Here is a 26,153-nt window from a genome sequence, read left to right on the forward strand (position 1 = left end):
TATATATATATATATATATATTTTTTTTTTTTTTTTTTTTGCCAAAAGGACCCAATGAGTGAAACATCCTGGTGCCAGAGTACCAGGCCAGAGGCCTGACCCTGGAGGTCCAAAAATCAGTTGCCCAATCACCCAAAAATCCAAATGGGAAAGGCCATGGTGACAAGCATGAAAGGGACTTTGATTAGTGCAGCCACATGGGGAGGACGAGGGCACACATGACCTCAGCCCTGTCCTGCAGGCTGACTGTGACTTTGAGATCTGATAGAAAGGGGAAGGAGGGCAAGATCAGGGTTTGCACAGCTGGAGGTTTCGGTGCAGGGACTGAACCCAGGGGTGCCACACCACTGAGCCATTCCCCCAGTCCTCTTCTTGTTTCATTTTGAGTCAGAGTCTTGCTAAGTTGCTCAGTCTGGACTTGAGCTTGAGACCGTCCGGCCTCTCCTCCTGAGTCACTGGGGTTACAGGTGTGGCCATCCTACCCTGCAGCTGGAGGCTTTTCACAGCTGCCAAAGCAGGTGGTCTTAGTCAGGTGTGGTCTGTCCATGGTTACCTCAGCACTGGCCAGGAGGGCCCTGCCCCAGATGAGGAAGTTGTTGTTGCTCAAGGGTGGCCTCCACTGTTCACTGACCTGTGGCTCCTGGACTCTAAGGAGACACAGAGCAAAGATGCAAAATGGAGGCAGAAGTGCTGAGCTTTGCCTCCTCCCCTGACCCCCGCCAGGCCTGCCTGTGCAGGCAAAAGGGAAGGGTGTGAGCCCTCCCCACAGCCGAAATCCAGACCACGTGAATGCTCTTTTTTTATGAATTTTTAAATTTGTTTTAATTAGTCATACATGATAGTAGAATGTGTTTATGCACTTTGATATATTAATTGTAAGTAGACTTTGATGGCTGACAAAGCAATGGAGAGTGACATCTGAAGGACCTGTCCTTGTGTTACTGAGTCTCTACGCCTTATCTGCAGCTACTTTCTGAGCAGGGGAGCAGTGGGCAAACACCCTCTCCAATGCCCCAAGGACATCCCTGTTTCTGAGACTGTAGATGAGAGGGTTAAGCATGGGTGTGACAATGGTATAGAAGGTGGACACTGCCTTGTCCTGTTCAGGTGTGTGGAATGATGGGGGCAGCACATATGTGTAGAAGGTAGCCCCGTAGAAAATGCTGACCACAGTCAGGTGGGATGAACACGTGGTGAAGGCCTTTTTGCGGCCCTCAGCAGAGCGCATGCGGTGGACAGTGAGCAAGATGAGCGCATAGGAAGTGGAGATGATAGAGATGGGGATGAGCAGCATGAGGACGCAGCAGAGGTACATCAGTGTCTCATACAAGGACGTGTCAGCACAGGCCAGTTTGAGAACTGCAGGGATCTCACAGAAAAAATGGTTGATCTGGTGGGAGCCACAGTAAGGGACATTCATGGTGATGGGCGTGAGCAGAAAGCCATCAAGTGAGCCCCCAAACCAGGCACCAGCAGCCAGCAGAAGACACATCTTGCGGTTCATGAGAACTGGGTACCTAAGGGGGTTGCAGATAGCCACATAACGGTCATAGGCCATGAGGCCCAGCAGGAAGAACTCTGAACCAGCCGTGGTCGAGTACAGGAAGATCTGGATGCCACAGGCCACAAAGGAAATGGTCCTCTCTGTAGAAACCATGTCCACCAGGAGCTTTGGGACAGTGGTACAGATGAAAAGGGTGTCCATGATGGACAGCTGGCTGAGCAGGAAGTACATGGGGGTGTGGAGGCGGGAGTCCACCTGAATCAAGACTGTCATGACCACATTTGCTGTGACAGCCACCACGAAAATGGCAAAGATGACCGTGAAAACAATCCCCGTGGCCTCCGTGCTCACCAGAAGCCCCAGGAGGACAAAGTCGGAGGTAGAAGTTCTGTTTCCTGTTGACATTGCCGGTGGCAAATCCAGGGGATCAGGAACACCTCAGGACCAGGAGGAAGGGTGGGAAGAGCCAGGTCAGGATGGGAACACCACTCTGCACGGGGGCTGGCGTGGAGGGATTTTTCCAGGGCAGGAGCTGGAGAAAAACAAACCAGCAAACTTATCCCAGAGCAGCCGCAGAGGTGACCCTCTTTCTTGTTGGCAAGTGGCCCTCCTGGCGCTGCCTGTGGTCATGCTGCTGTGTGCAGAGGATGGCAAGGGTAGACATCTCTCACCCTGGAGCAGAGACCTACCTCGTCTGTTCTGCTCACTCTTTCTGCAGTTCTCACAGCCAGAGCAGGACTAAGTGAATGCCACTGGAGAACATGACTGGTTGGCTGATGGACTGACCGGCTGACCCTGAGTGAAATGAACAGCTGAGGACATGAAGGTGGGAACATGCGCAGGGCTTCCAGAATGGAGTGCCCGGGACGTTGGGTTCCTGTGTCTTACTGCAGGCATCTCAGCGGGGCTACCCTGCTCCACTGCACTGACGCCCTCACCTCCTAACACAGCTGTCTGCAAACAGCTTCCAGATCAAATTCTGAAAGGCAGTTCTGATTCTGTCCCTGGGCTGATTCAGCCCTTTGCTTCTGTGGGCTTGGGAAACGGACAAAGGAGGTTGAAAGCAGACTGTTGGCAGCTGGAAGCTATCAGCGAGAGACCGAGGAGCAGGAGCCCCCAAGCTAGGTGTCTGTGGATGGTCCCCTGCCCTGAGGCAAGAGCTGAGCTGGGGTGGGGCAGCACGGAGTAGGTATACAGAAGAGGACAGCAACCTGCCACAGTAGGAAGGGACTTTCATCCCTAATATCAGAGGGATTAAAGATTTATTTAAAAAAGAGAAAAAGAGCATACATAAAGTCCCTTCCCCAGTGGTTGGCACCAGCAGCCTGAGAATCACATATTTGTGCACATGAAAATGAGGCCCAGCAGGTGGGTGCCAGGTGATGTTGCTGTTGGGTTTTGTCCATTCACAAATGGCAGCCAGACAACCTCAGCCCACTTGCTAGGGGTGCCAGATCTAGTAGATAAGAACACAGGGTGCCAGTTCTATGTCTTCATCATCACAATTTTTGTTGTATTATAAGTTTGTGATATAGTTAAATTAAAAAAAATCACTGTTATCTGAAATTCACATCTATCTGCTTGTACTTACCTGATTTCACAAAGATACAATAATTGAAATAACAGTGGGAAGTCACCAATAGTATCAGTAAAACTTAATGGAAACCAACACAAAAACGGAGATTCTAACATTAAAATTAGATTGCCTTTCTCAAAATTTTCCTCTGATTTACTTGTTCAAATTATCTGCAAGTAGCTCACATCTATGGCCTCTCCTGTCAGGCCTCCTAGGAGGACGTTGTGGCCAAAGCTCTGAGAAGTCCTGCCAGTGAGTCCTTAGCCTCTTGATCCACTCATGTAAATTCAATTCCATTTCCAAAGGACAGGTGAAAATATTGTCTACGATGTTTTTATTAAAATCCGTTAATAGAATAGAGATATTCTATTTTTTACTCCAAGAACTTCCTATAAAGCTAATCCACACTAAGGCAGCAAGAATATATCTTCTCTTTGTTGCATTAATAGAACTCAAACATTTTATCTGAAAGCATAAACTAGTTCAAGTGAAGAATCCACATTTCTCTCCTATGCACAGCTAGTGGGCTGGACCAATGCATGGTCTTTAACCTGGATTGTCCAGGAGGTTTCTCACATCCTCTCTGCTCTCCCTGTGTCCCCCTCCAGCATAGCACCAAAGTGACTTTGGGGGACCCCTCATACTAGGTCACTCTCTGCTGAAGACTGCACTTCCTTTTTGTCCCATTCAGGGCCATCCTCTTCTGACTCTTACCTTGAAGGCCCCAGGAGCACTGGGCAAGCACCTGCTACCTCTTCCTTCCCCACCTCCTCTTGGATAGGCCCCTCCACGGCCATCTTGAATTTGCTGACAATGAGGAATCATGGATTCTGGTTCTGTTTGCAGCGCTGTGTGGAGTTGTCGACTGAGCAGGTTCCCTCCCTGTGTCCTGGCCAGCCATCCCGGAGGGAGTGAGTCGCGAGGAGAGACGCTCTTTGAACATGGAGGCTCTCTGCATCACCTTTGAGGGTGTGGGCCAGCAGGTGCAGACCCCAGCTGACAGCCCAGGGGACACTGCAGTGCTCAGTCATCTAGGGTGGTCACGTCTGTATTGTTCAGGAACAGGGCTCACACCTAATGTGCAGAATACAGGAAGCATCTCCCCAGTTCCTGCTGGGATTTGAAGTTTGGTAGTGTGCTGGAGAGACCTAAGTATGCAGGGCCTCCAGCAGCTGGATGTTCCTCCTAGGTGATATCTCCAGCCTCAGAGTTTGTGATCTGGCCAGAAGCACATGGCCCCAAACACCTTTTCCACTTGTGCCTTGGAAATGTCTGCAGAAGCTGTGTTGGGTGCTGTGACCCCTGACTGTCAGATGATGGGTGGTGTTTGGGTCATCTCTAGACTGGACAGTCCAGGCAGAGCTGGCAGTGCTGGAGTCCTCTGCCACATTGACTTAGGCCTGACTGAGTGGCCCCTGCAGGTTGTGGTTCAGAGCTTCCATGCTGGACCTCGGGCGCTGGCACCCATCTGGCTCTTCCACTCTGCCACTTGCCTGCACCACTCATCTCTGCCATGGCCTGTCCATTTGTGGAGTGGCACAGCAGACAAAAACACCCACCGCATACTGCTGGGAGGTTGATGGCCCCCGTCGGTGCAGGAAGAGAATGTGTTCTGATTTTTATTGTGGAAGTTGCCACTGAGGATTATCCAGGGGACCCCCACACACATCCTGAGACACTCCCCCAGCAGCTGATCTAGGGCAGGGGTGCCTGGCCAGGCTTGTTATTTGACAGTGTGTTTCTTTAGTAGCCCCCAACCCCTGTTCCCACAGCTGTCTGGCCCCATGCTGGTGCTCCAAACAGCAGGCAGCAGCTCCCCAGGTGCTACATGGAGTGAGTCTTCAGAGCCTTTGCTTCCGGGATACAATTTCCTGATTGTCCTGAGGGCATTGCAGTCAGGGAGAGGAATATCTCTGAGGTCCAGAGCACCCTGGGAGCTATTTGTGCAGGCCTTTGGTACTCCTAAACTCTCCAGGCAGCCATGATGGGAAAGAGCAGTGGGTTCAAGGAAGAACAGCTATAATAAAATACCAGAGTCTGGCCACTGTGTAAAGAAAAATGTTAATTTAGGTCACAGTCTTTTTTTTTTTTTTTTGCTTTTTTTTTAACTCTCAAAGTCCAAGATCAGGTGGCCTCCTCTGTTTGCCCTGTAGCATCACCTGACAGCTTCACCACATGGCAGGGAATCAAAAAGGGAGCTGCCTCCTGCACTGGGGTGCATGCTGTGGGGTGCCTCGCTGTATGCCAAGCCTCTCCTGTGGCAGCCCACTGGCTCTGGAAGCCCATCATCTGCCCACTTGCAGAGAGGTGCTCTGTGCCGTGAGGAACTGACCCCAGTCTCACAAGGCCCTGCACCTCGGCACTGCCATGCTGGGGACCAAGCCTCCATCCCATGAACCTGTGGAGGACATGCTCAACCACCTCAGTGGAGGACACAGACATTCCCAGAGGAAATGGGTGACGTGCCTGAGTTCCTTTCTTGGGATCAGGAATGTAGTTGCTCCCCTGGCACCAGACATCCCTGAAGACCTGAGCCCTGGTCGTACCTGGGACACTGCAGCAGGAACCCCCTTACTCCCTCAAACATCCTGAGCAAAGCCGCTGCAGGGCAGAGCAGCTGCCCTGGGGCCGAGCCAAGAGAGAGTTCAGGCCCATGACCAGCTGTCTGCTTCCCTGACCCCAAATGCAAAGCAGTTGGCCTCCAGCCCTTTTGAAGGAAGAGGGTGGGTTCAAACTTGGGATCATCCTTCCACAGCAAGTTCACACTGTCAGGTGTCCCCTGACCAGCACCACGGTGATCACTGTCTGCCTGGCTGTCCAGCTATCAGAATGCAGGGCATCCAAAGCCGGCTGCCCCAGGACAGCTCTGCCAAGAACAGCCTCGCTTCTCTGGTCCAGCCTTTGCCAGCAGTTGCTGGAGGGGACCCAGTTGCTGTTTTGGTGGCTGATGAATTCAGTCTGTCAATCCTCTGGCAGTGTCCTTGGAGCACCTGTGCCATCTGCCTGAGCACTGCTGAGACGACCCCAGTACCCAGCACTGACCACCTACCCTGCCCTCTGCTCCTTCCTCAGAGGCCCGTCCTCACACTGCCCATCTCTCCTGAGACCTGCGGTGGCAGTGTTGTAGGGGTCAGATGAGGCAAGGCACAAAAGATAGCAGGAAACAGTTTTATTTGGTTATAGCCAGGTTCAGAGGGAACAGCTTTTGCTGTAATCAGTCAATCCCCCTGAACTCCGAGTTCAGGGAGTTTCAGAACGTTATACCCAGCATGTAAGGGGAGGGGCTCAGAAGTTCACAGTCTGCAGAAGTTCACATAAAAGCAGCTTTTCTTTCTCTGTTCTGGGCAAGTTAACCCTTCAAGGACAACACCTGAGAAGGAGAGAGCTGCTTCTCCCCTTTCTTTCCTCCCCCTGCCAGCTGTTACCATGGAACCCAGTTGGTAACTTCTCTTATCTTAGAGATGTAGACATCTATCTCTGTGAAGCCCCAGCTCAAGGCCAGAGGCCTTGTTAAAGGACCTGTCTTTTATTTATCACATTTTGTATTTAGTAAACATACTTCTACAAACTATTATGCTGGATAAATTTGTGTGAAAAAACTAGTAAAGGGGTGGGTGTTCAGCACCTGGAGTGCTGATTTCTTCCAGGCCAATGGCCAATTAAAATAGAGCAACAGGAAAATAGAAAGTTTACCTACCCTGAGTCTCTTTGTAGAGACTCTTTTGCTGATGGTCCTAAAATCAATTATGGTGAAGATTTCTGGAGAAGCTTAGTTAAGATTTTCTGTGGAGGAGGGGGTGCAACTACTACAGGGGGTAGTATGTCCTCTTATGGTAGTATGTCCTCTCAGGTCCCATGTCCTCTCATGGAATCTCAATAGCTGCCACCTGGGACCCACCTTGGGACCCTCCCAGATGTCACAGGCCTCCTTCCCTCTGTCACCAAATGTCTACTCCACCTACCCAATGGCACTGCTGTCCCTCCTCACCATCTAGGCAGCACCCATAGGGCAGGCCTGTAGGGGTTTTGTGTTTGGGATTGGGGTTACTGATGACTTGCTTGGTGCCTGGGAAAGTCTCTGTGCAAAGGCATAGGATGCCCGGTTGCTATGGTAATGCCCTCTATGCTAGAGTCTTATCAGCTTCCACCTTAATCTTAGGCACATAACTCCCGGGAATAAAGGAACTTACTTGCTTGATAACCACAATGTTACACCAAGCTCTGGTGCTCCTGGAGCTGCCCTCCTAACAGTGACTTCAGACAATGTTCTTTCTTGAGAACTACACAAAGCTCCTAACGTTGCATATTGTAACTGTGAAGTATAACTGCAGAATAAGCAACCTTACTGAAACTCTAAACAGTAATGTGGTTATGGTACTAACAATCTATGTAACCTCTTGATATAAATAAGTGTGGCCGCTTGGACGAAGGCCACTTTGCCATCTTCCTGCTTCTGCACCCTGTCCTCATCAATCCCATGGATTTTCCACCATGAGGCTCCGTCTTCTTTTTAAAAATCTCCAAGTCAAGGTGAATAATAGGTGCTCTGCATCCATCAAGGGCTTTCAGAAAAATTTGTCTTTTAAGGCCCGATTCCAGTAGGGCTTTCTGTGAGAATCGTGATCCTCCTGGTCAAGTGAAGCAGTGGTAGTCCCTCTGGCTTACTTCTGGGAGTGTCTGCAGACCGTCTGGTAGCTTTTCCTTTCAAAATAAGTGATAGAACCCATGAGAACCCAGACGTCCACAGACACTGTGCATTATCAAGTAATGAAACATCATCTACATTGCTCTTATTTGGTGATCGCTTTACACACTGCATAGAGGATGTATTCTAAAATACACTTTGTGGCCTTATAAGTATAAAATATGTGCAGGTGTGAGTGTGTGTATGTGTATGTGTGTGTGTGTGTGTGTACTTAGTGGTAGACCAGAGGGCTCTGCTTCAGCTGATGGTACAATAAGAGATACTTGGTTGACGTGTAACTTATTTAAAACAGTTTAATTTCTAGACTTGCTGAAAGGTGTGTTTTAAATGCATATATACATAACCATAGATCTTCATTGAGAAAGACAAAATGAAACAGAAAAATAAAGATACACTGAACTATATTTAAATCATTATATAAAGTAAAATATTAAATTATACACATATAAATTGTTTATGCAAGGAGGTCAAAGCCATGGGATCATCATAAGATCATGACACAGGACATCTGTTATTTCATACATAAAGATAAAAGCAGCAGCAAAATGTTTAAAGTGAAACATAAAATTTAATAGAAATGGGAGAAATTACTTTTCTCTCTTACTGACATTTTAGAGAAGTTTAAAGCAAAATAAAACAAACAGTCTTAAAAAAACACACTTGCTCCTGAAATGTAAGTGCTGAGTGTAAATCTCTGCATCGCTCCAGGCCTATTTATACTACCTGGGAATGGGTTCCTTCCCCTCTTCTCACTCTGATGTACCAGAACTGACCCTTTTGGTGAGCTGGAGGAAAACCTAGTCACGGGAGCAGGAAAGCCGGCCCCTCTGCCAACTGCACCAGTGCCCCACCGACTCCGCAGCCTGTGCAGGGAGTGGAGGGCTTGGACTTGTGAGCCTGGACCAGGCGGGCACTGGGCAGCTGGGACAAGTCTGCAGGAGGGGTGCTCTGGAGACAAGGCTCTTCCTCTGCAAACCAAGCCTGCTTGGGCTTCCCCTATGGAAAAATGTAAAAATAAATAAATAAAAGAAGCTTTTGGAAGTGTTTGAATCATGAACACAACTACAAAGAATATTGGAGAGAAAAGTCACCATGGAGTGGAGGGAGAATACCTTGTGTACAGTTGAGAAGGATCAGCAGTGCCTCCTGGGCTTTTGTTTCCTCTCTCCCTCCCCTCCCCCTCCCCTACTCCCCTTCCTCTTCTCTACTGATCTTCCCTCTACTTATTTGTTAATTTTGACTTGGTGCTTGATACATATGCATAAAGGTGGAATTTGCTGGGGTATATTTGTACATGCATATGGTATAATTCTGTCAATTTGCTTCTCATTTCCTCCCTTTTCCCCTCCTTCTTCCAGTCGCCTCAATTCCTACTACACTCATCTTCCCTTTATCCTCTGAGATCCTCCCCCACCTCTCTGGTTTTTTTAATAATTTTATTAGAAATTTATTTTTTATTTATTAAGTAAATTTATATGTGATACCTATATAAACACACATAGAGATCATCATTCATTTATAAATTTAAAAAATATATGCATGTAAATATACAACAGATTGCTATGTTAACTAATATGATATTTGATATTTAGATTATTCAAGTAAAATGCCAAGAGATGATGGCATTTTTAAATTGGTGCCATTCTTGTACAGCTCTAACATATTAAAAGACCTGGGATTCTGTCCTGTGTATGGGAGTATTTATGGCATATGAATTGTATCTTAACAGTACCATTCAGAATGTATGCCTTTAAGGGTTAAATAAAGTGTTGCATTCATTTAAAACATGCACTACCAATGTTCATCATACTACTTAAAAATATTATAATAGGGATTTTCAGATATTACCCATCCTTTCTCATTAATATGTTTTCTCTGGTTTTCAAAGCATTGAAATCAGTGAACAGAAGTGGGGAGGAAGGAAGTTCTGTTTCATGGATGAGAGGTCCCAGGTGGGTAGAGCTGAAAACGCAGCGCTTCTAGATGCAAGCTCTGCCTCTGCAGGGAGCGAGTGTCAGGGGGCTTCTTCCTGAGGAGCATCCCAGAAAGACTGTGGACCTAGCTAGGTACATGCGCATACGGTATCAGGTGGTCAGTGTCTCAGGTTATCAGTGAAAAAAACAAAACAAAGCTTGTTTATATTTCTCTCATTGGAACATATTATCAAAAACTTTAAAAGCAAAACAGAATTTCTAATATATGTTGCTTAATAAAAGCATTTGGCCACTCACATAAGAGTTTTTGCAAACAGCCTGGATGAGCACCACCTCCAGCCCTAGGGGTGCGGTGGTTCTCCCTGGGGTCCTCCAGGAGTTCGAAACCCGCAGCTTCTTGCTTAGGGCTGTGTCTTCTCCTCCGATTAGCTAGGGAGCACGACTGTGAAATGGGTAGAGTAGCCTCCCTGAGACACCCATGGGAGTCCCGGGGACTCTTTGGAACACAGCAAGGTGAGCCAGAGGTGCCCAGCAGAGCGGACTGAACTCAGATGCCCTGAAGGGGGCGTTTCCAGTCGGTGAAGCCCAGATTCCTGCAGAGGGCGCTCACTGCTCTTGCAACAGAAGAGTCCCCAATACAGAGAGGAACAGGAGCCTCTGAAGACAGAAATTCTGTGACATGTTCAGAAAACCAAGTAAGAGGAGGACAAACTGGAAATCGTGTGGGTGTCGTATCATACAGGTCTTAACTCACGCAGCTCTCCACAAGTCCATGAAAACAGGAGGGTGACAACCCACCACTGTATGAGCCGCAGTCCTGGGCAAACAGGCCCCCAGAAGGACTCGAAGGACCAGAACTCTTAACCTCACCCAGCAGGGAAATTTAAAATCACAAGTGGGGACATTCTCAGCGGTGTAGCAGGTTACTTACTGTACCCTGCCAGCAATTCAGGAGCACAGTGTGCTGACAGCTAAGCCCGCTCCTCCCACTCCCACTCTGGGAGTGCACTAGGAGACTTGATTCTTTTATGTATCAACATCCCAACACTTAGTCATATTTCTCATGTGGTCTATTGAGTGTGAGTTGTAAGGTGAACCAGGCACTGTCTGGGTCTGTCAGAACCTTCTGCCTGCCAAGGTTTTTCTTTGCTGCGTGCAGTAAGCAGTTAGGGCAGAAGCTCTCTTTGTGACCTGCTCTGATATTACTGCTATTTTCACTAGTGGCTGCCAGGAAGCAGAGAGGTACAAAAAGTACAGGGAAATTAACCCTATCAGGCATGACCCAGTGCCCTGCCTCCTCTCATCATGCAAAGTCTACAATGACCACCCAGTGAGTTTATTCCAACCAACATGAAATGATTAGGTTACACTCTCAATCTAATCACTCCATTTGTGAAATATTCCTACATTCACAAAGAAGCTCTTGGAGGACACTTCATATTTAAACTAGAACATTCTGCCCTGGCCCCCAAAAGCTCAATTTTTTTTTTTATTTTTTGAGGAGGGGAGTACCAGGGATTGAACTCAGGGGCACTTGACCACTGACTAACATCTTTAGCCCTATTTTGTATTTTATTATAGACAGGGTCTCACTGCATTGCTTAGCACTGAATTGCTGAACTCATAATCTTCCTGCCTCCGCCTCCTGAACTGCTGGGATTATAGGCATGCGCCACTGCGCCTGGCTCCAAAAGCTCATTTTCATCTCACAATGCAAAATGCATTTAGTCCATATCCATGAGTCCCATAGTTTTAACAGCTCCAGTGTTGCACAAAGACCTAATCCAAGATCTCCTCTGAGACTCCAGGCACACCCATACCTGAAAGCCTCTGTTAAAGTCAAAAGCAAGTTACATGTATGTAGTATACAATGGCACAGAGCACATATTGTGATGGTGGCAGAAGATGGTATCACTGCCTATGTTCAGAGTTTTGATCAATCCATCAAGATTGGAGGGTTTGACCAAAAGCAGGGACATGTTGAATTGGAGTGAATGGACCTGTGATAGCCCCTGTATGTGAATGATGAGATGGTCCAAAGGACCTTCTATGTGGAGAACTAAACCAGGCTTCAGGTGCTAGCCAAGTGTACCCTACTAATGAGAGTCTACCCTTATAGCTAAGCAACTGAGCCTCAGCCAATCCCAGGCAGAAGGCTGCCAAATATTGCCCAGACAGACAGACTCCAGGCTGCACCAGTCAGGTCACTTCCACCTGTGATTTCCTGTCCTGGTGTTTGTAAACGTATCTTACCACATTGCTGAGTGCTGGGGGACATTTGAGACTGTTTGGTGTGTGAAGCTCCTGGGTCTAGTGCTTTCGTCTTGCTGCAGGAGGCTGTGCCCAGGTGAGGTGCTCTGTCTCTTTAGCTTCTCCTGTCACATTCACCATGTCAGCCAGCATCAACACGGGGCAGCAAGCACGGGAGCAAAGCTGGCTCCGTCCAGGTGGGAGCTCTTATTTCTCTTTAATTTTGTTTGAATTCAGCTAGCCACAGAGTCTGCACTGCATCCTTATCGCTTTCCCCTGCCGTTGCAAAGAGGCACTCTAATGGCTGGCTTCTGACATCCAGGGTGTTACCTGGATTCCCAGTACCTTGATTACCATATTTTTAAGATGTATGTTAAAACACAAGATTCTGGACTGATTAAACAAGTTAAGATAGCATGTATAAAAGGTGACCCTGAGGCCTAGAAAGAGGCTTCTGGGCTCTCATTTCCTTGGATGGACACCATTCCTGTGAAGCCATCAGTCTGTGAGAATGCAGGGACACTAGTCCACATGGAAATCCTACAGATTTTAATTATTACAGAATGGCTTCAAAATGTTCTTATGTATTTGCTCTTAGTGAAGAAAAGATTGTGTTTATTAATGTAAGAAATGTGTAACAACTAGGACTCATAATGTGTAAGTCCTCATTATTATCATCACTTCTCTATAAATTTTAACTTCTTACTGCACAATATCAGATCCTTTTTAGTTGAACCAATATCAAGACTGTTGAGGGTTGATGATTATATCACAATACAAAACTCATGTCATATTGGCTACAAATTTTAGAGGCTGATTAAACCTCTAATATGTAGGCATAAAAAGAATAAATGCACAATGCTGGTATAAAAATTTTCACATGAATACCAACAGGTGCACATGGTGAACTTAAGGCAATTTAGTCTACAATAAGGAACAGCTGAAAGTAACTCTTGTGACTATCAGTGGTGGAAGAGTTCAATAACTTAGGATCCAATAAAATATCTCACACTTGTTTAAAAAATTCATGCTTGCTTAAGAAACTAAATTCTAGCATCTATTTTTAGAAAATATATGTTCAAATGAAGTTTTTGCTTACTTGTTATGTGTTATAAAAATTAAGAGTCAATACATTTATATATATACTATCTGCATGTGAGTGTTTGCACACATGTATAACATAGGTATGTCCACACATACCTCTATGTGCTAGTTCTGCACAGAGGGAGGTGTATTGTTCCATGCTGACCCCTCACACACACCTGTTCATACTCTCACCCACCTATTTAATATTTAGGTTCATCTGAAATAGATCTTGTGATAAATACTAATTGAATTAATTGTGACTAAGTTCAAAGTAAAATATGATCTGATTGCATGGCTTGATAATGTAGACCTCTGATAATTATACTTAAACACTTGTACATGGTGGTTTGCTCCTGAGTTAGCCTATTTTATGAAAGCACAACAATCAGTCAGGCAGCTAAGTGGATACAGCCTACTTCCTCTTGCAGAAGCATGGTTGAATTATGAAGGATTAGTGAAATGTTGACTTTTCTAACTTACTCTAGCCATTCACACCAAAGGGTGCTGCCTCTTCTTCCTGGTTAGGAAATAAAGCCAGTTAAGCCCAGTGCAATCCAGTTGGATTACCTGATAATTGCATAAACAAACTTTTCTTCCAAGCACAAGTGTCCTGTCTCCCCAAGAACTCCACAGGCCCTGGGCACTCTTAAAACCAACCACCCGAAGAGCGTATCTTCAGGACTTACCAGAGGGTGAAGAGATGTATTTCTCATTTTATAAAGTGATGTATTTCTCATTTTATAATTGTTTCTGCTCACAATATTAAGAATGTCAAAAACATTTTTCTAAGGTACCCAAAATGCATATATATGTGTGTGTATGTGTGTGTGTGTGTAATTATAAGCTCATAGTCATAGACTCAACTCTAATTTGTATTGATCAATGATACTATAGCTCATAATTTCCATATTAAATATTACAATGAAGTGGTAAATTAGAAATATCTTATTTATCTCTCTGTTATTTTTCTTTCTTTCTTTTAAACTTCTGGCTCATAAAAAAACTGAAAAAAAAACTTTAATATTTTCAAATAGTTGTTCCTTGATTTCAGTGTAGTTGACCCCATTTTATCCATTACATTGAAGTTGTATAATTAATTGTTTCAAAATATGGCATATCCTTGAGCCCAAATTCTGAAATAAAAATCAAGCCTTTGATATAAATCCTCTCTGTGCCTATGTTCTAGAAAATGTGCTCAAAATGACCATTTTATTTCCCTGTAGCCGGCACTGAAGAGAAACATTGCCGAGATGTTTAGATTAACATTAACCACCTTTTCTAATTAGGTCAATTCAATCAGAATATTCTCTCAGGCCAACTCTTTCCTGACTGAGAGTCTGGTCAACAGCCAGAATAAAAGAAAATTGAATCGTACTAAACCATCTTCTATGCGGAGACCGGAAGGCTTCTGATGTGCTGGCTGGGGAAACTGTCTGGTCCCCTGTGCAGACTGGCTGCTCCCTGGCCGCCCTGCTGCCTGCTGTCCACCCTGCAAGCAGGCATGCTGCTAAGAGAAGAGGGAGCCAGCTTGGCCCTGAGATGATCTCTGCAGCTGCCCTGTCTTGAAGGCTTGAGTTCTGGAATAGGCCACAGGGAACTGTGTGGGAAACTGGTGTGGGAATTGGCTTATTGCTCTGCTCCTCACGATTATGGGGAGAGAGACCTCTGCCTGCACCGACCTGGTAATATGGAATCGCAGCCGACATTCCCTGCAATGAGCAGCTTCCCATTCCAGAATGTGATACAATCTGCAGAGTGAGCTCAGCAATTGTGGTGTCCAGAATAATCCCAGATCCAGATGGCAGAAAATGTAGTGGTCTAAATTGAGAGACGTTTAAGGCAGTCAGTGACTAAACACACACATAGGTAGATATTTCTGAAGTTAACCAATCAACACAAACACATTTATTTTATATACTCATTACATTTTGAGTATAAAAAATTACAGAAAAAATAAATGTTCTCAGGATATTCACATGAATGTCCTGTTTCAAAGGTCTCAAAATGATATCATGAATTAGAATTTAAAATGAAAAACCTGAAAATCATAAAGGAATTTTTCCATTCCAGGGTGCTTTATTCATTAAAACAAAATTTTCACGATAAGTTTTTAAAGGATATGATTAATATGTTTTTACAATTAATTCAATTAATGTATTTTAATTAAAACTCTAAGGATGAAGAAAAGACAGTTTGGATAGGATCACCTTTTCTAAGACGGACTCCTGGCCACTGTATGAGCCCTTGTTGTTTCAGGGCCAGGCAGCAGACAACCAGCGATAGCCCTCTGCCTGGGAGCCCAGGAAATCCAACTAAGCTCATCTGCAGTAAGTAGCCCTTTCCTCCTGTCCCTGCTCCCTTCCTGGCAGCGACCCCCTTCCCAGCAGACCTTCCCGGCAGCCTTCTCTGCTTTGCAGCTGTAAATGACAATAGTTTCCCTTTTGTCCATCTGTCACCTAGTTCTGAGCCACCATTAAACTGTATTGAATCCAATGAAGGAAAGGCCACCCTTCTTACAATGCTCTCCTTCCTATAGTCACCCAGAGGGCACACAGAGTCATCATGTGCACACTGAACCCCAAAGCCAGAGATGGGGCAGCTAGATCATAACAACAAAGGAGCCCAAAATACAGGGGAGTAAACACATACCTACAGAAATTAGCAGTTCCTAACTTGTCCCAGCAGAATATTTAAAAGTTATTAAAAGAATTTGTAAAGCAAAGAAATAAAAGGACCCTGGTAGCCTTTGTGCTCTGTAATGTAGGTTCAGAACTGAGATCAGCATTTGTTAAAATGAGTAGTTCATGGAGTTTCATGGTCAGAATTAGTACTGGGGTTGAAATGGTGGTTGTACTTGCAGACCCTGCTGAACTGAACACAGAGCTCTAATAATCCTAGAGAAACAGCCGAGAGAGGCGTGAAGGGAAATGGGTTCGTCTTACTGTACCTGCAACCCTGCAGCTTCCCACAGTTAGGGAATAGCCCTACAATAGCCTACTGTGGGCTCAGCTGCTCCAATGCAGTAATAATACATGAAAACTAAACCAGGTCCTGGGTACTCGCAACCTAGCTTGACCTTGAGATCTAGCAGACCCCAGTTAAAGTAGCTGATCCGTCCTTGTAAGTTAGGACTGGGACTTTAAGAACTAAAATTCATTGTACATAATACCTGATTAATGAGCAGGGGACTATTCTCACTGCACCTTGGTAAGAGCCAACAATTGCCTGAAATCTGCAAAAGGTCAGTGATTAATTATATTACATTATGAAGTCCAGCGGCAACCAGCAAATACTTTGCTCTCATGGATCTCACTAATGTATCCTAGTCAGTGCTGTCTCCACAGCAGGCATCTCCAGATAGTCCACCTCCTCGGCCGCCACACACACTTACTTGAGGCCCCTCAGTACTCAGCCACCCATCATGCTTTGGTTCATAGAAACATAGGCTCATAGTCTCAGCCCACCCGAGACACCTGATTACAAAGCGGATCAACCACGGGCCTCCTGTCCTGCGGAATGAGTGATCCTCCCTGTTTTATGTCGAGAAGGATACCATGATGCTGGATCAGGTCACCTCTCCTAACCCCTCGCCCCACCCAGGGAGCCCCTCTGTAGGAAAGGAATGACTGTCAAAGAGAAAGCGCAGGCTGTGTGTGTGACACTGCCACACATCTGAAGTGGCGAAGGTTGGGAATCTGCTCCCTTTCACCCTGTACCCAGGATGCCCTTGATGAAGGATGAGTTGCTAAGGCCACCACATTTATCCATGCTTTTACAGATATATGAGCACTGGATCTCCTGGTCAACAACTGTCCCTGTAATCACATTCATGTTGAGCTGTTTCTTAAGGGCCTTCTGCTTTAGGACAGTGTGCTCTGGGAATCTTTTTCCTCTCAGAGTGTCAAAGTATAACCCAAGGTCTTCCATGTTTCTGCAGATACCAAGAACACAAGGTCAAGCTTTGCAGGACACTCCCTGCCCTTCAGATTTGTGGACATTACTGACAATTCCTAAGACACATGTCTTGCTTCTCCAATCACACAGTCCTGAGCCCTTACAAACACCACTCAGCAGTACCTCCATTCCCCTGCTGGGTCTCAAACAGCTGGAAGAATGTGTGGGCTACATAAGGACAAGTGCAGCCCTAACTGGGTGTCTGTCTCACCCCTGGTCAGCACCTCCCTTATAACAAGCTCCTGGTTGACTCTCACCTCAACTAGGCTTTCAAATTCCTTCCCATCTCCCTTTCCTAGGCTTTCCTGTGAGGCCTTGGTGTGTACATGAACTCTCTCCCTGTAGACCTGAAATGTACCCCCTGTCCCTTCTATATTCCTTCCTGTCTGCCTCTCCTGAGGAGGCCAGTCCACAGGCTCACACTCTCCTGGTCCATATTCCTCACAGCCTTACCCATAAGCCAGGTCCCCACCCTCCTAGTGGGGTCCATTTGAGCCTATGGTGTCACCACTTAAAAACCTTTCTCGGTATTTAGTTATAAGTGGTGGGTATCTTATCTGGCCCTTTCTCTGATCTCTCCATGGAATTTAAATTAGTTTTCCTGGGGCATTTCCACAGACAATGTGGGTCACCAAGTCAGGAGACGGAAAATCCACTGAGAAAATACCAATTTACATTGCAGACAACAAGGAGTTCAATTCCATATCCCAGAATCCAACCCTAACCTCCCACAAATGGTGATTCTGGTGGAAGTCAGGCAGCAATGCATGACAAGGGCAGCTGCACACCCCTCTGCTCACATTCCACCTTATTACTCCTCATCTGGGTGCTTTGATTGACAGCCAGGAGGCCCGAACCCTCCAAGTAGCCATCATTTCCCCAAATCCACATGAGTGCTGAGAGCCACATGCCACCAACCTTCATCAGTTATCCCTGCAGTCTGAACACTCATTGGTGGACCTTCCCAGTTCAACCATTAGGCAGGTGAAAAGCCAAGGACTAATTGGCCAGTGAGCAGGTGACCCCAGGTTGGTGCAGAAGCCCCACCCTCAGCCCAGATGCTGCACTTCATGAAACAGAGAGTGACAGCATCCAAGAACACCAGAGGGCAGGGAAGGTCCTATGAATTAAAATCTGTCTGCAGCATGCTCCCTCTCTTCACCCTGGGCAAGCCCTCCACTACCCAGCCCTCTAAGATTGGGTCCTTTGGTTCCATCATGTGTTCTTTTCCCTGCATTCCTCCAGATCTCCCCCATGATCTCTTCTCCTGTTCCTCCAACCATGAACACAGTCACCTTCTCCTTAATGACATGAATACCACTGCACTTCATATGTGTGTAACAAAACAACTAAGTTACCACATCTACCATATTGACCAAAAGAATACACCATGATATCACTGTTATTAAAAAAAAAAAAAAAAAAAAAAAAAAAAAAACAGTATAAGCAAAGTTTCTAAGTCTACCAAGATATCATTGGAGACCCCAGAGCTTCAGGTGTGTTTTCTTGCACATTACTATGGAAGTGAGGGCACTGGGCTGCAGCTGGCCCACAGAGACCCTTTCCTCCAGCCCCTTCCTCTTATTCTCACTTTCACATTTCTCATGACCAACGTTTCCTTTGCTACTTGGGGCACCTAGTAGCCGACTCTCTAAAAGGCTCCTCTGCTATGAATACCACTCTCTAAAAGGCTCCTCTGCTATGAATACCACTCAAATGCCTCAAGTAACCACATTCAGAACCAGTGTCTAGACACCAAGAAGCAACACTAACATGGCTTCTGCCTGAAGAATCCATTCTTTCCTGCTCAGGGATATTGTACAGCATGCCTTTCAAGAAACTCTGGACGCGCTTTTTTTTTTTTATCTCGGGGATTCCTTTCTTCCTTGGATTGGCCCTGGTTACTTTATTAAACTTCAATATCTTCCACTATGTAAAAAAGCGACAACAAGATAAAATGCACAGATACTCCAAGAACTGCATTCCCAGGGTTGAGGAAAATTATACTGAAGGCACACCAACTTATGTCTTCAGTATAATATAATCCAGAACCAATACATGAAAATTTCTATGAACAAATGAAAGCCCAACAGGAGAGGTCTATAAATGGCATGCAGGAAGCTGCTCCATCTGCATGTGTGCCTGCTGCACCTCCCTTAGTCACAGCATAAAGGGGAAGCCAGGAAGCCCAGGAAACAGAATGCCCACTTGTTGGAGGCAGAGAGAGACAAATTACATGCAGGAGATGCCAGCATTTCTAAGACCAACTTGGTGGAGAGTTTCTCACCAGAAAGCCAGGCATTTGAGGGAAACATTCACGATGATCCCATCAGACTGGACTGATGTGCCAAGACAGAACCCATAAACCAGCCAGACGATGACCTAAGTCAATGACGATGCTCCTACTGGAAATGTTTTTAAGAAATCAAGATCCCACTTAGCACAGATGACCTGTCAGAGTGCCAGTCTGGTCATCTGTTGTTGAGTTGGTGGCTTACCTCTTACTCAGAGATTATATCCATGGTATGAAATGAAGGGTCATTAAAATTAGTGATATGAATCCACCTATAAATTGCCTAAGTAGTAAATTTAAACAAAATCTAGCTTGCAAATTAAGCCTGATAAGTCACAACTTCACAAAAATTCTGAGTAGAGAAAAAAATAAAAATGTTTAAAAGTATTAATGAGTTCAAGAACATGTTAAAAGAATGATAAAAATCAACAAGTAAAACAACAACAATAACACTTTTTTCCTCTTTCACCAAAGTGAAACACCCTGTAATTAGCAGAAAGTTCTCATTGAAAGGTGTAGTTGAAGTTAAAATATATATGTAAGAGAATTGGGAAAATCTACTTAAGAAGCATTTTTACCAAAAGGAAATTATTCATTAGTTTAACTGTGATTGTAAAATGAATGTATCTTCCATGCAGCAATAAATTAATACCAAAAATAATTTAGAAATTCCACTAGCCTGAGAAAATTACTATGAACAATTGTCTTTTACATTTATAGTTATTTTTCTATTGTGCATACCCATGAAATCATACCATATCACTTGCTTCTTATTTACTTAAAAAAAGGAAAGAGTATCATATATATATATATATATGTATATATATGTATATATATATGTATATATATATATATATATATTTAACTTTCTTTAATGACATATTATGGATTTGTTTACACAGTTATACTTAACTATTTCAAAATACAGTTATATAACATTATTTTAATGTCTAAAAGTGTCCCATTGATGACTAAATAAGAATTTATTAAAATAAATATTTAAAGGATATTTGACATACCCAATTTCCAGTTATTTTCATTGACAAATAATATTATAATGGGAATCTTCTGTACATGTCTGGGTACTTGTCTAATTCCTTCTTTAGGCTAAAAGCCTAGAGAGAAATTGCTTTAGTAAAAAAGTTTTCATATTGTGGATCATCACAAGATAGATTTCTGAAGGGTCAAGATTTGGGTCAAAATGTGCATGGCACTTGAATTCTACGACAATACTACTAAATTGTTCTCTATAAAATTATTTTTAAAACTAAAACTGATGGACTTGGTGATGCACACCTTGAAATCCCAGTGCTCAATAGGCTGAGGAAGAAGATTGTGAATTGCCAGAAGCAACTCATAGAGACCTTATCTCTACATAAAATTTAAAATGTGGTTGGGGATTTGGATCAGTGGTAAAGTGCCTGGGTTTAACCCCTGGTACAAACGAAAAACCCTCCTATTATCTTACCCTGTTGAAAAAGGGGCTTTTACCTGCTTTATAATAAACATATTCAACTAAAAAAACAAAATAAAAATAAAAGCATCTGCTGTCTGTACCAGTTGGAGGCTCTAGCTAGAGGCCCATGGCTTCCTCTCCTTGAGCAGCCTATTAAGTCCACACCCCAACTCCTTTCCTTATCAAACTCTCACTCAGGGCCTCCATGTACCTGCCTATCACTCTGAGACAAAAACCACAAGGAGGGGCAGCCCTGTGGCCAGGGCCTGGAGAATTATTTAAATCAGCCAATCCACAGGGTGCAGAGAACCCTGGCCAGTACCAGCCCATCAACCCTGCTTCAGATGCTTCCCAGAGCCTAGCCTATCTCCCTCAGTGGCCCTGCCTGGGAGCCTGCTCTTCTTCAAACTGTAAGTAAGACTTCTTCTTTTCATCTACCCAGGCTCAGTGTTGTGTCTCATCATAAAGAATCTTGTTCTTGCAAGAACCCTAAATATGTTGGGGCCAGAACCTTCATGGGTGCTGAAGTAATCAGAGAAGAAAGGCAGATTCTCCTGATTCTAAATATCCTTTTGTTGTTGTTGTTTGCTTGTTTTGCTTCAAGCTTTTTATTTTGTCCTTTGCATTAAGAATCTTTTTACAAATAAAGAGGCATCAGCAAGGCCCAAGTCTGAACCTTGACATGCACATGGATTTGCAGACCCACCCCCATCAGGATGTAAAACTGCTCCTCTCCCCCAGGGAGCTCCAGTGCTATCCCTGGTGACTCAGCCCTTCCTCTGCCCTCTCCTCAGGAACTGAACTCTGGGAACCCTAACCCCAGGGCTGGCTCTGCTGTTGCATTCTTAGAGCGCCATGGGAGTGCCTCCAGCATGCAGCCTCTGCAGCCTGGCTCCTCCCAGCACAGACCCTGCTGATGTACCTTCCTCTGTGAATGAATATTCCCTTCTGTTTGCCCCAGAGTGATACCTCATGCCTTTTCCCCACTACTTGGAGAATGTTGGACTTGTTTCTAAATTTTGTCTCCTATGAATAAAATTGGATTGTGTGCACACACATTTTCATGTGGACAGGAGTCATTTCTCTGCCTGGGTCACACAGCAGGTGACTGATGACAGGAAGCCACCATTTTCCAGTAGGGCTAGATTTCTGTGTCCCCCCACCTCCCACAGTGCACAGGAAGGCCATCTTCTCAGATCACTCATGGAACCTGTTGGTTTTCCTTTTTCCACTCTAATAAGCCTGGTATGGTTTTATATTGTCTTTTTCTAGTGACAACTAGTGTGATAATGTGACCATCACTTAAGAGTGAATGAACAGGGTTGACTCTACTCAGAAAACCAAGTCTGGAATCTAAAATTAGGAGAATGTGGGTTGGAGCTCTCCTTGTGTCCTAGAGGCTGGTGTCACCCTGTGGTGGCTGACCCTGCATTGAACTCCTTCTTTGGCTATTGGACTTTGAGGCTGTAAAGGTGCAGCAAGTGGCCCCTCCCCTGCTTCCACATGCCCTGCTGTGGGTTTCTTACAACCAGTTTTCTGTCCAGGGATCCTGTTCAAAGTGTTTCAGGAAGAGCGTGAACTGCAGTGAACCAGAGGAAGGACTTGACCCAGGACAACCCCTAGGAGGACAGAGGACTGAGACCCCCCAGGATGCAGCCCTGGAGCAAGAGCCTCAGGTCCCTCCTGCTCTGCCTCCTGCTTCCCTGGCCAGGCGCAGGTGAGTGACAAAGGGCACAGCTGCCCTTTCCTTTCCTTGGTGCCTGGGTCAGGGGCCCCTCCTCCTCAGGTGTCCCTGAGCACAGCTCATGCCCCTTTGCTGGAGCTGAAGCCCAGGTGCTTCTGAATTCAGTCTGTTGACAACTGTGCTTTTCTCTTTCCTTTGTGAGGATCAAATGATCCAGTCATCTAAAGCTGGTTTTTAATGGAGGTGCTGTAGAAGCTGTGTCTTAGGTAGTTTCCGTGATGTGCTCAAGTTTGTTTGCACCTTCTCTAGAGCTGAGCCCTGAGTGCAGGTGCTCCTGGGGACAGTGGCCGCCTGCTGACAAACCTGGGTTGAGAGCTCAGTTCCCATAGTGCAGGCCCTTGTCAGAGTCTCTGTGTTCAGCCTTTGTTATGCTTTGACCTCTCCTGTTATTCCCTGTTGTGTTTGGCCCTGTGTGTTTGGGAAGGAGGGAGCCCCAGTGTGTGCAACACATAGTGCATCCTCTAACACACTGAGCTGGCATCTGTCTTGAAGTTCTAGTGTTTTACATGTGTTGTGGGGAAAGGTGATGAGAATCAAGGTATATGCAAAGGCACGAGGCCAACAATCCTGGGGACAAGCTCTGGGACCCCAGGGCCCTGCTGCCCCCACCTAATGCAGGCCCTTGTCAGAGTCTTTAGTTTCCTCCTTTTTTAGGAATTCATTTCTCATTTTATCCCTGCTGTGTTTGATCCTGGCTGAAAAGGAGGGAGCACAGCAGGGGCCCTGCATTGTTCCCCTGTTGCCCACAGAGCTGGTCTCCTGTTTGATAAGTGCTTGGGTTTGAGCTGTTATGATTAAATGTTTCCAATATGGAAACTGATCCAAGAGAAGACACACACACACAGGCCAAACAACATATTGCTTGACACCAGCATGCGTTCCCATAAATGAAAGATATCAGTGTGGGTGTGAAACGTCTGTACATCTCAATGATATTATTGAGAAATGTCTTGTTTAACAATACAAACAATAAAACAGACAATATTAGACTCTAAAATAGTAGCTCAACCTTCTACCTCAGAAAATATTTTCTACTAAAACACTAGAAAGCAAATGGGACATTGCAATAGGAATATATTTATTATTTTTTTAAAAAACTACTAAATCTATGAATTTCTCTTTCATCTTAAAACTGCTCAGTTTAAGTGTTATCACATGACAGTATTTCCAACATTAGTAGAATTTCACTAAGTAAAAGAAAATATTCCAGTCTTGGTTGGAGATCATTTTTTTTTTTCAATTAGTTCAAATTGTGAAACATTCTAGCATTAAGGAGAAAGACGCATGCCATGCCTGCAATCCCAGGAACTGAGAGACCAAGGCAGGAGGTTGGAGGTTGGAGCCAGCCTCAGCAACTTCAAATAAATAAAAAGGACTCAGATGTTGCTCAGTGCCCCTGGGTTCAGTCCCCAGTACAAAAGAAAAAAAAAATTTATACAAAGACTTGTAATATGTATAAATACTTTTCCTAGTAAAATCTCTTTAGGACTTGTCCTAAAAAGTGAGTGAATATACTCACAGAGACACAGACAAAATAAATAGGAACAAATTACCAAAATATATGCTCAGAATGTTAGAAAATCTATGGAGGAGATGAACATTATGCATATATATTATGTTATTATATTCCTTTTTGTACCACCTAATAATAAGATCTAATAACAGCAGAATTACATTTTGGTGCCCTAAAAATTTTGAATGACTGTTTATGAATTATCAGTGCCCTGTGACATTTGTCTCACTTTATACATGAGACCTTTAGAAATTGATAATTCACCAAATGCACCTTGTCTATAATTAAGATTCACCTGCATCCACTGGAGGACACCTGGGGAAACCTGCTGTTCCCATGAATTTGCTCATGATCTTCCCATGGGGATAAGGAATCCAGTTTATTTCCTGACTCCAAAGGTCTGCAGGTGCCTGCTCACACTAACTGCACAGCAGGGCTTTCATTCTGAGGATTGCTTTTCGGTGATCAATGTTTTAAAAGCACACAGTACTGGAAGCTTTAGGCCAAGGTCAGAATTCCTCCCCCTGATCCTCCTCAATCCTCTCTGTTGACTGTGGGCTGTGGCTTCTGACCTTCCCTGTCACATTGTGAACCCCACGTCCTCTCCTTCTGCTTCCCTCCCTCATCCACCTTCAGTGGAAGTTCATCCCAAGGTCAGGTCAGACCAGCCCTAAGTTCGGAGGTCATCCTGGCCACCTCCTGCCTTTCACTGCTGCTGGGAGGTGCTGACCCCATAGGCAGTCAGGGGGACTCTTCAGTTCACTGAGCTGGCACCTGTCCTGGTTTTCTCATTTGCATATTCCCAGCAGTTCTTTCAATGTCTGTCAACGACTTAATTTTCCAAGATATGCTTTCCAGTTCCTCACATTACTGGTTCTGGGAATTCATGGAACTCTCCCCCGCCCTCTCACCCTCCTCCTGTGTGGAATCCCATCTGCTGTCTTCCTCTTGGTTTTTCCTCTTTTTTTGGCTGAGTCACATCTTGCTATGGTCCCTTAACAGGCATGCAGAAGTGGTGCGTTTTGAAGCTCCAACTCTAGGAATTCTTCTATTATGTCATCAAATTCAGAATACAGTTTGGCGAAGATTTAAGATGGCCTCTGAATTCTGAAACACGAGCCCCCTATTTTGGTGCAGTGTGGTGGGCAGTTCATAGGAGAGATTACAAATACTGGCATCTCAGGCATCTCAGGCCCTAGAAGGGCCTCTGCATGCTGAGTGAGGAACCCCCAAGGCTCCCGGGCAATGCCTCTGCCTGTGTGTGCTGAGCAGGCCTCCTGGTCCCATCACCTTAGTCTCCAGGCCTGGGAGCTCTCAGGGGCTCAGTTAACTTTCAGCACAGTGCAGCTTCTCCATGAAAGGCCTGCTCCCCCCCACCCACCCCCGCTGCTCCAGGCCTTGCAGGCTTCCTTCCTTCTGTCCAACTTGTCTGAACTTTCTGTGCAGAGTAGCTTGGAAAAGAATGAGAAGGCAAGTGGCCCCAGAACACTGCCTGGGGGATGCAGTGCTCCTACTTGGGCTCCAGGTCTCAGACCCCAGGAGAGATCCCACTCTGGAAATATGCTGCCCTCCCTGAAGGGCCTGCAACAGCCTTCCCTGTTCCCATCTCTGGTTCCCCATGACTTTCAGGGACATGGCCGGGGGCTGGGAGCTCTAGGAAAGTGGTATTTGCTTCTACCCTGTTTCTCCAGCCACCCACTGAAGCCTGGATTTGTCTGCAAGAAAGGAGATAGGAGGAAGGGCCACCCAGAGTGACACCCCTGGAGACCCAGATGAAGGGTGCATCTGCCTCTGCTGTCACCCAGGGTGCACAGGAGGAGTTCGTGTCTAGGATACATCTGCTTACCCAGGGGCAGTGGCTTTTCCCTCAGCCAGAGAAAAACTCTTCAGCTGTCCTGGTCCCTGGAAATCTTTCAGCATGGGATGAATGTCCTTTGATCCCTTCATCTCCCACCACTGACATTCTACTCAGTTGCCACTCACAGGATATTAGGAATTGATCTACTTTATAGAGGGTACTTTCCTCATCAGAGAAGGAACATTGGACTATTCTGCAATGATGTGAACTGTTTTGCAGGAGAGCTCAGCTATTTCCTCTGCTGCATCTGGTTCTGATAGCACTGATGTAAACCTATTTG

General features: G+C 45.4%; 1 protein-coding gene and 1 pseudogene across 1 annotated transcript; one reads left to right on the forward strand and one right to left on the reverse strand.

The window, feature by feature from the left end:
* LOC143639848 (E3 ubiquitin-protein ligase TRIM58-like) overlaps positions 1 to 26,153 on the forward strand; it is a 305,237-nt pseudogene that overhangs the window by 257,379 nt on the left and 21,705 nt on the right.
* Positions 950 to 1,909, reverse strand: LOC143398902 (olfactory receptor 2T11-like). The gene has a single exon (XM_076855617.2). The coding sequence runs from the start codon at positions 1,907 to 1,909 to the stop codon at positions 950 to 952; it is 960 nt and encodes a 319-aa protein (XP_076711732.2).

Source organism: Callospermophilus lateralis (assembly GCF_048772815.1).
Source record: "Callospermophilus lateralis isolate mCalLat2 chromosome 5 unlocalized genomic scaffold, mCalLat2.hap1 SUPER_5_unloc_2, whole genome shotgun sequence".
In the NCBI taxonomy this organism is placed as follows: Eukaryota; Metazoa; Chordata; class Mammalia; order Rodentia; family Sciuridae; genus Callospermophilus; species Callospermophilus lateralis.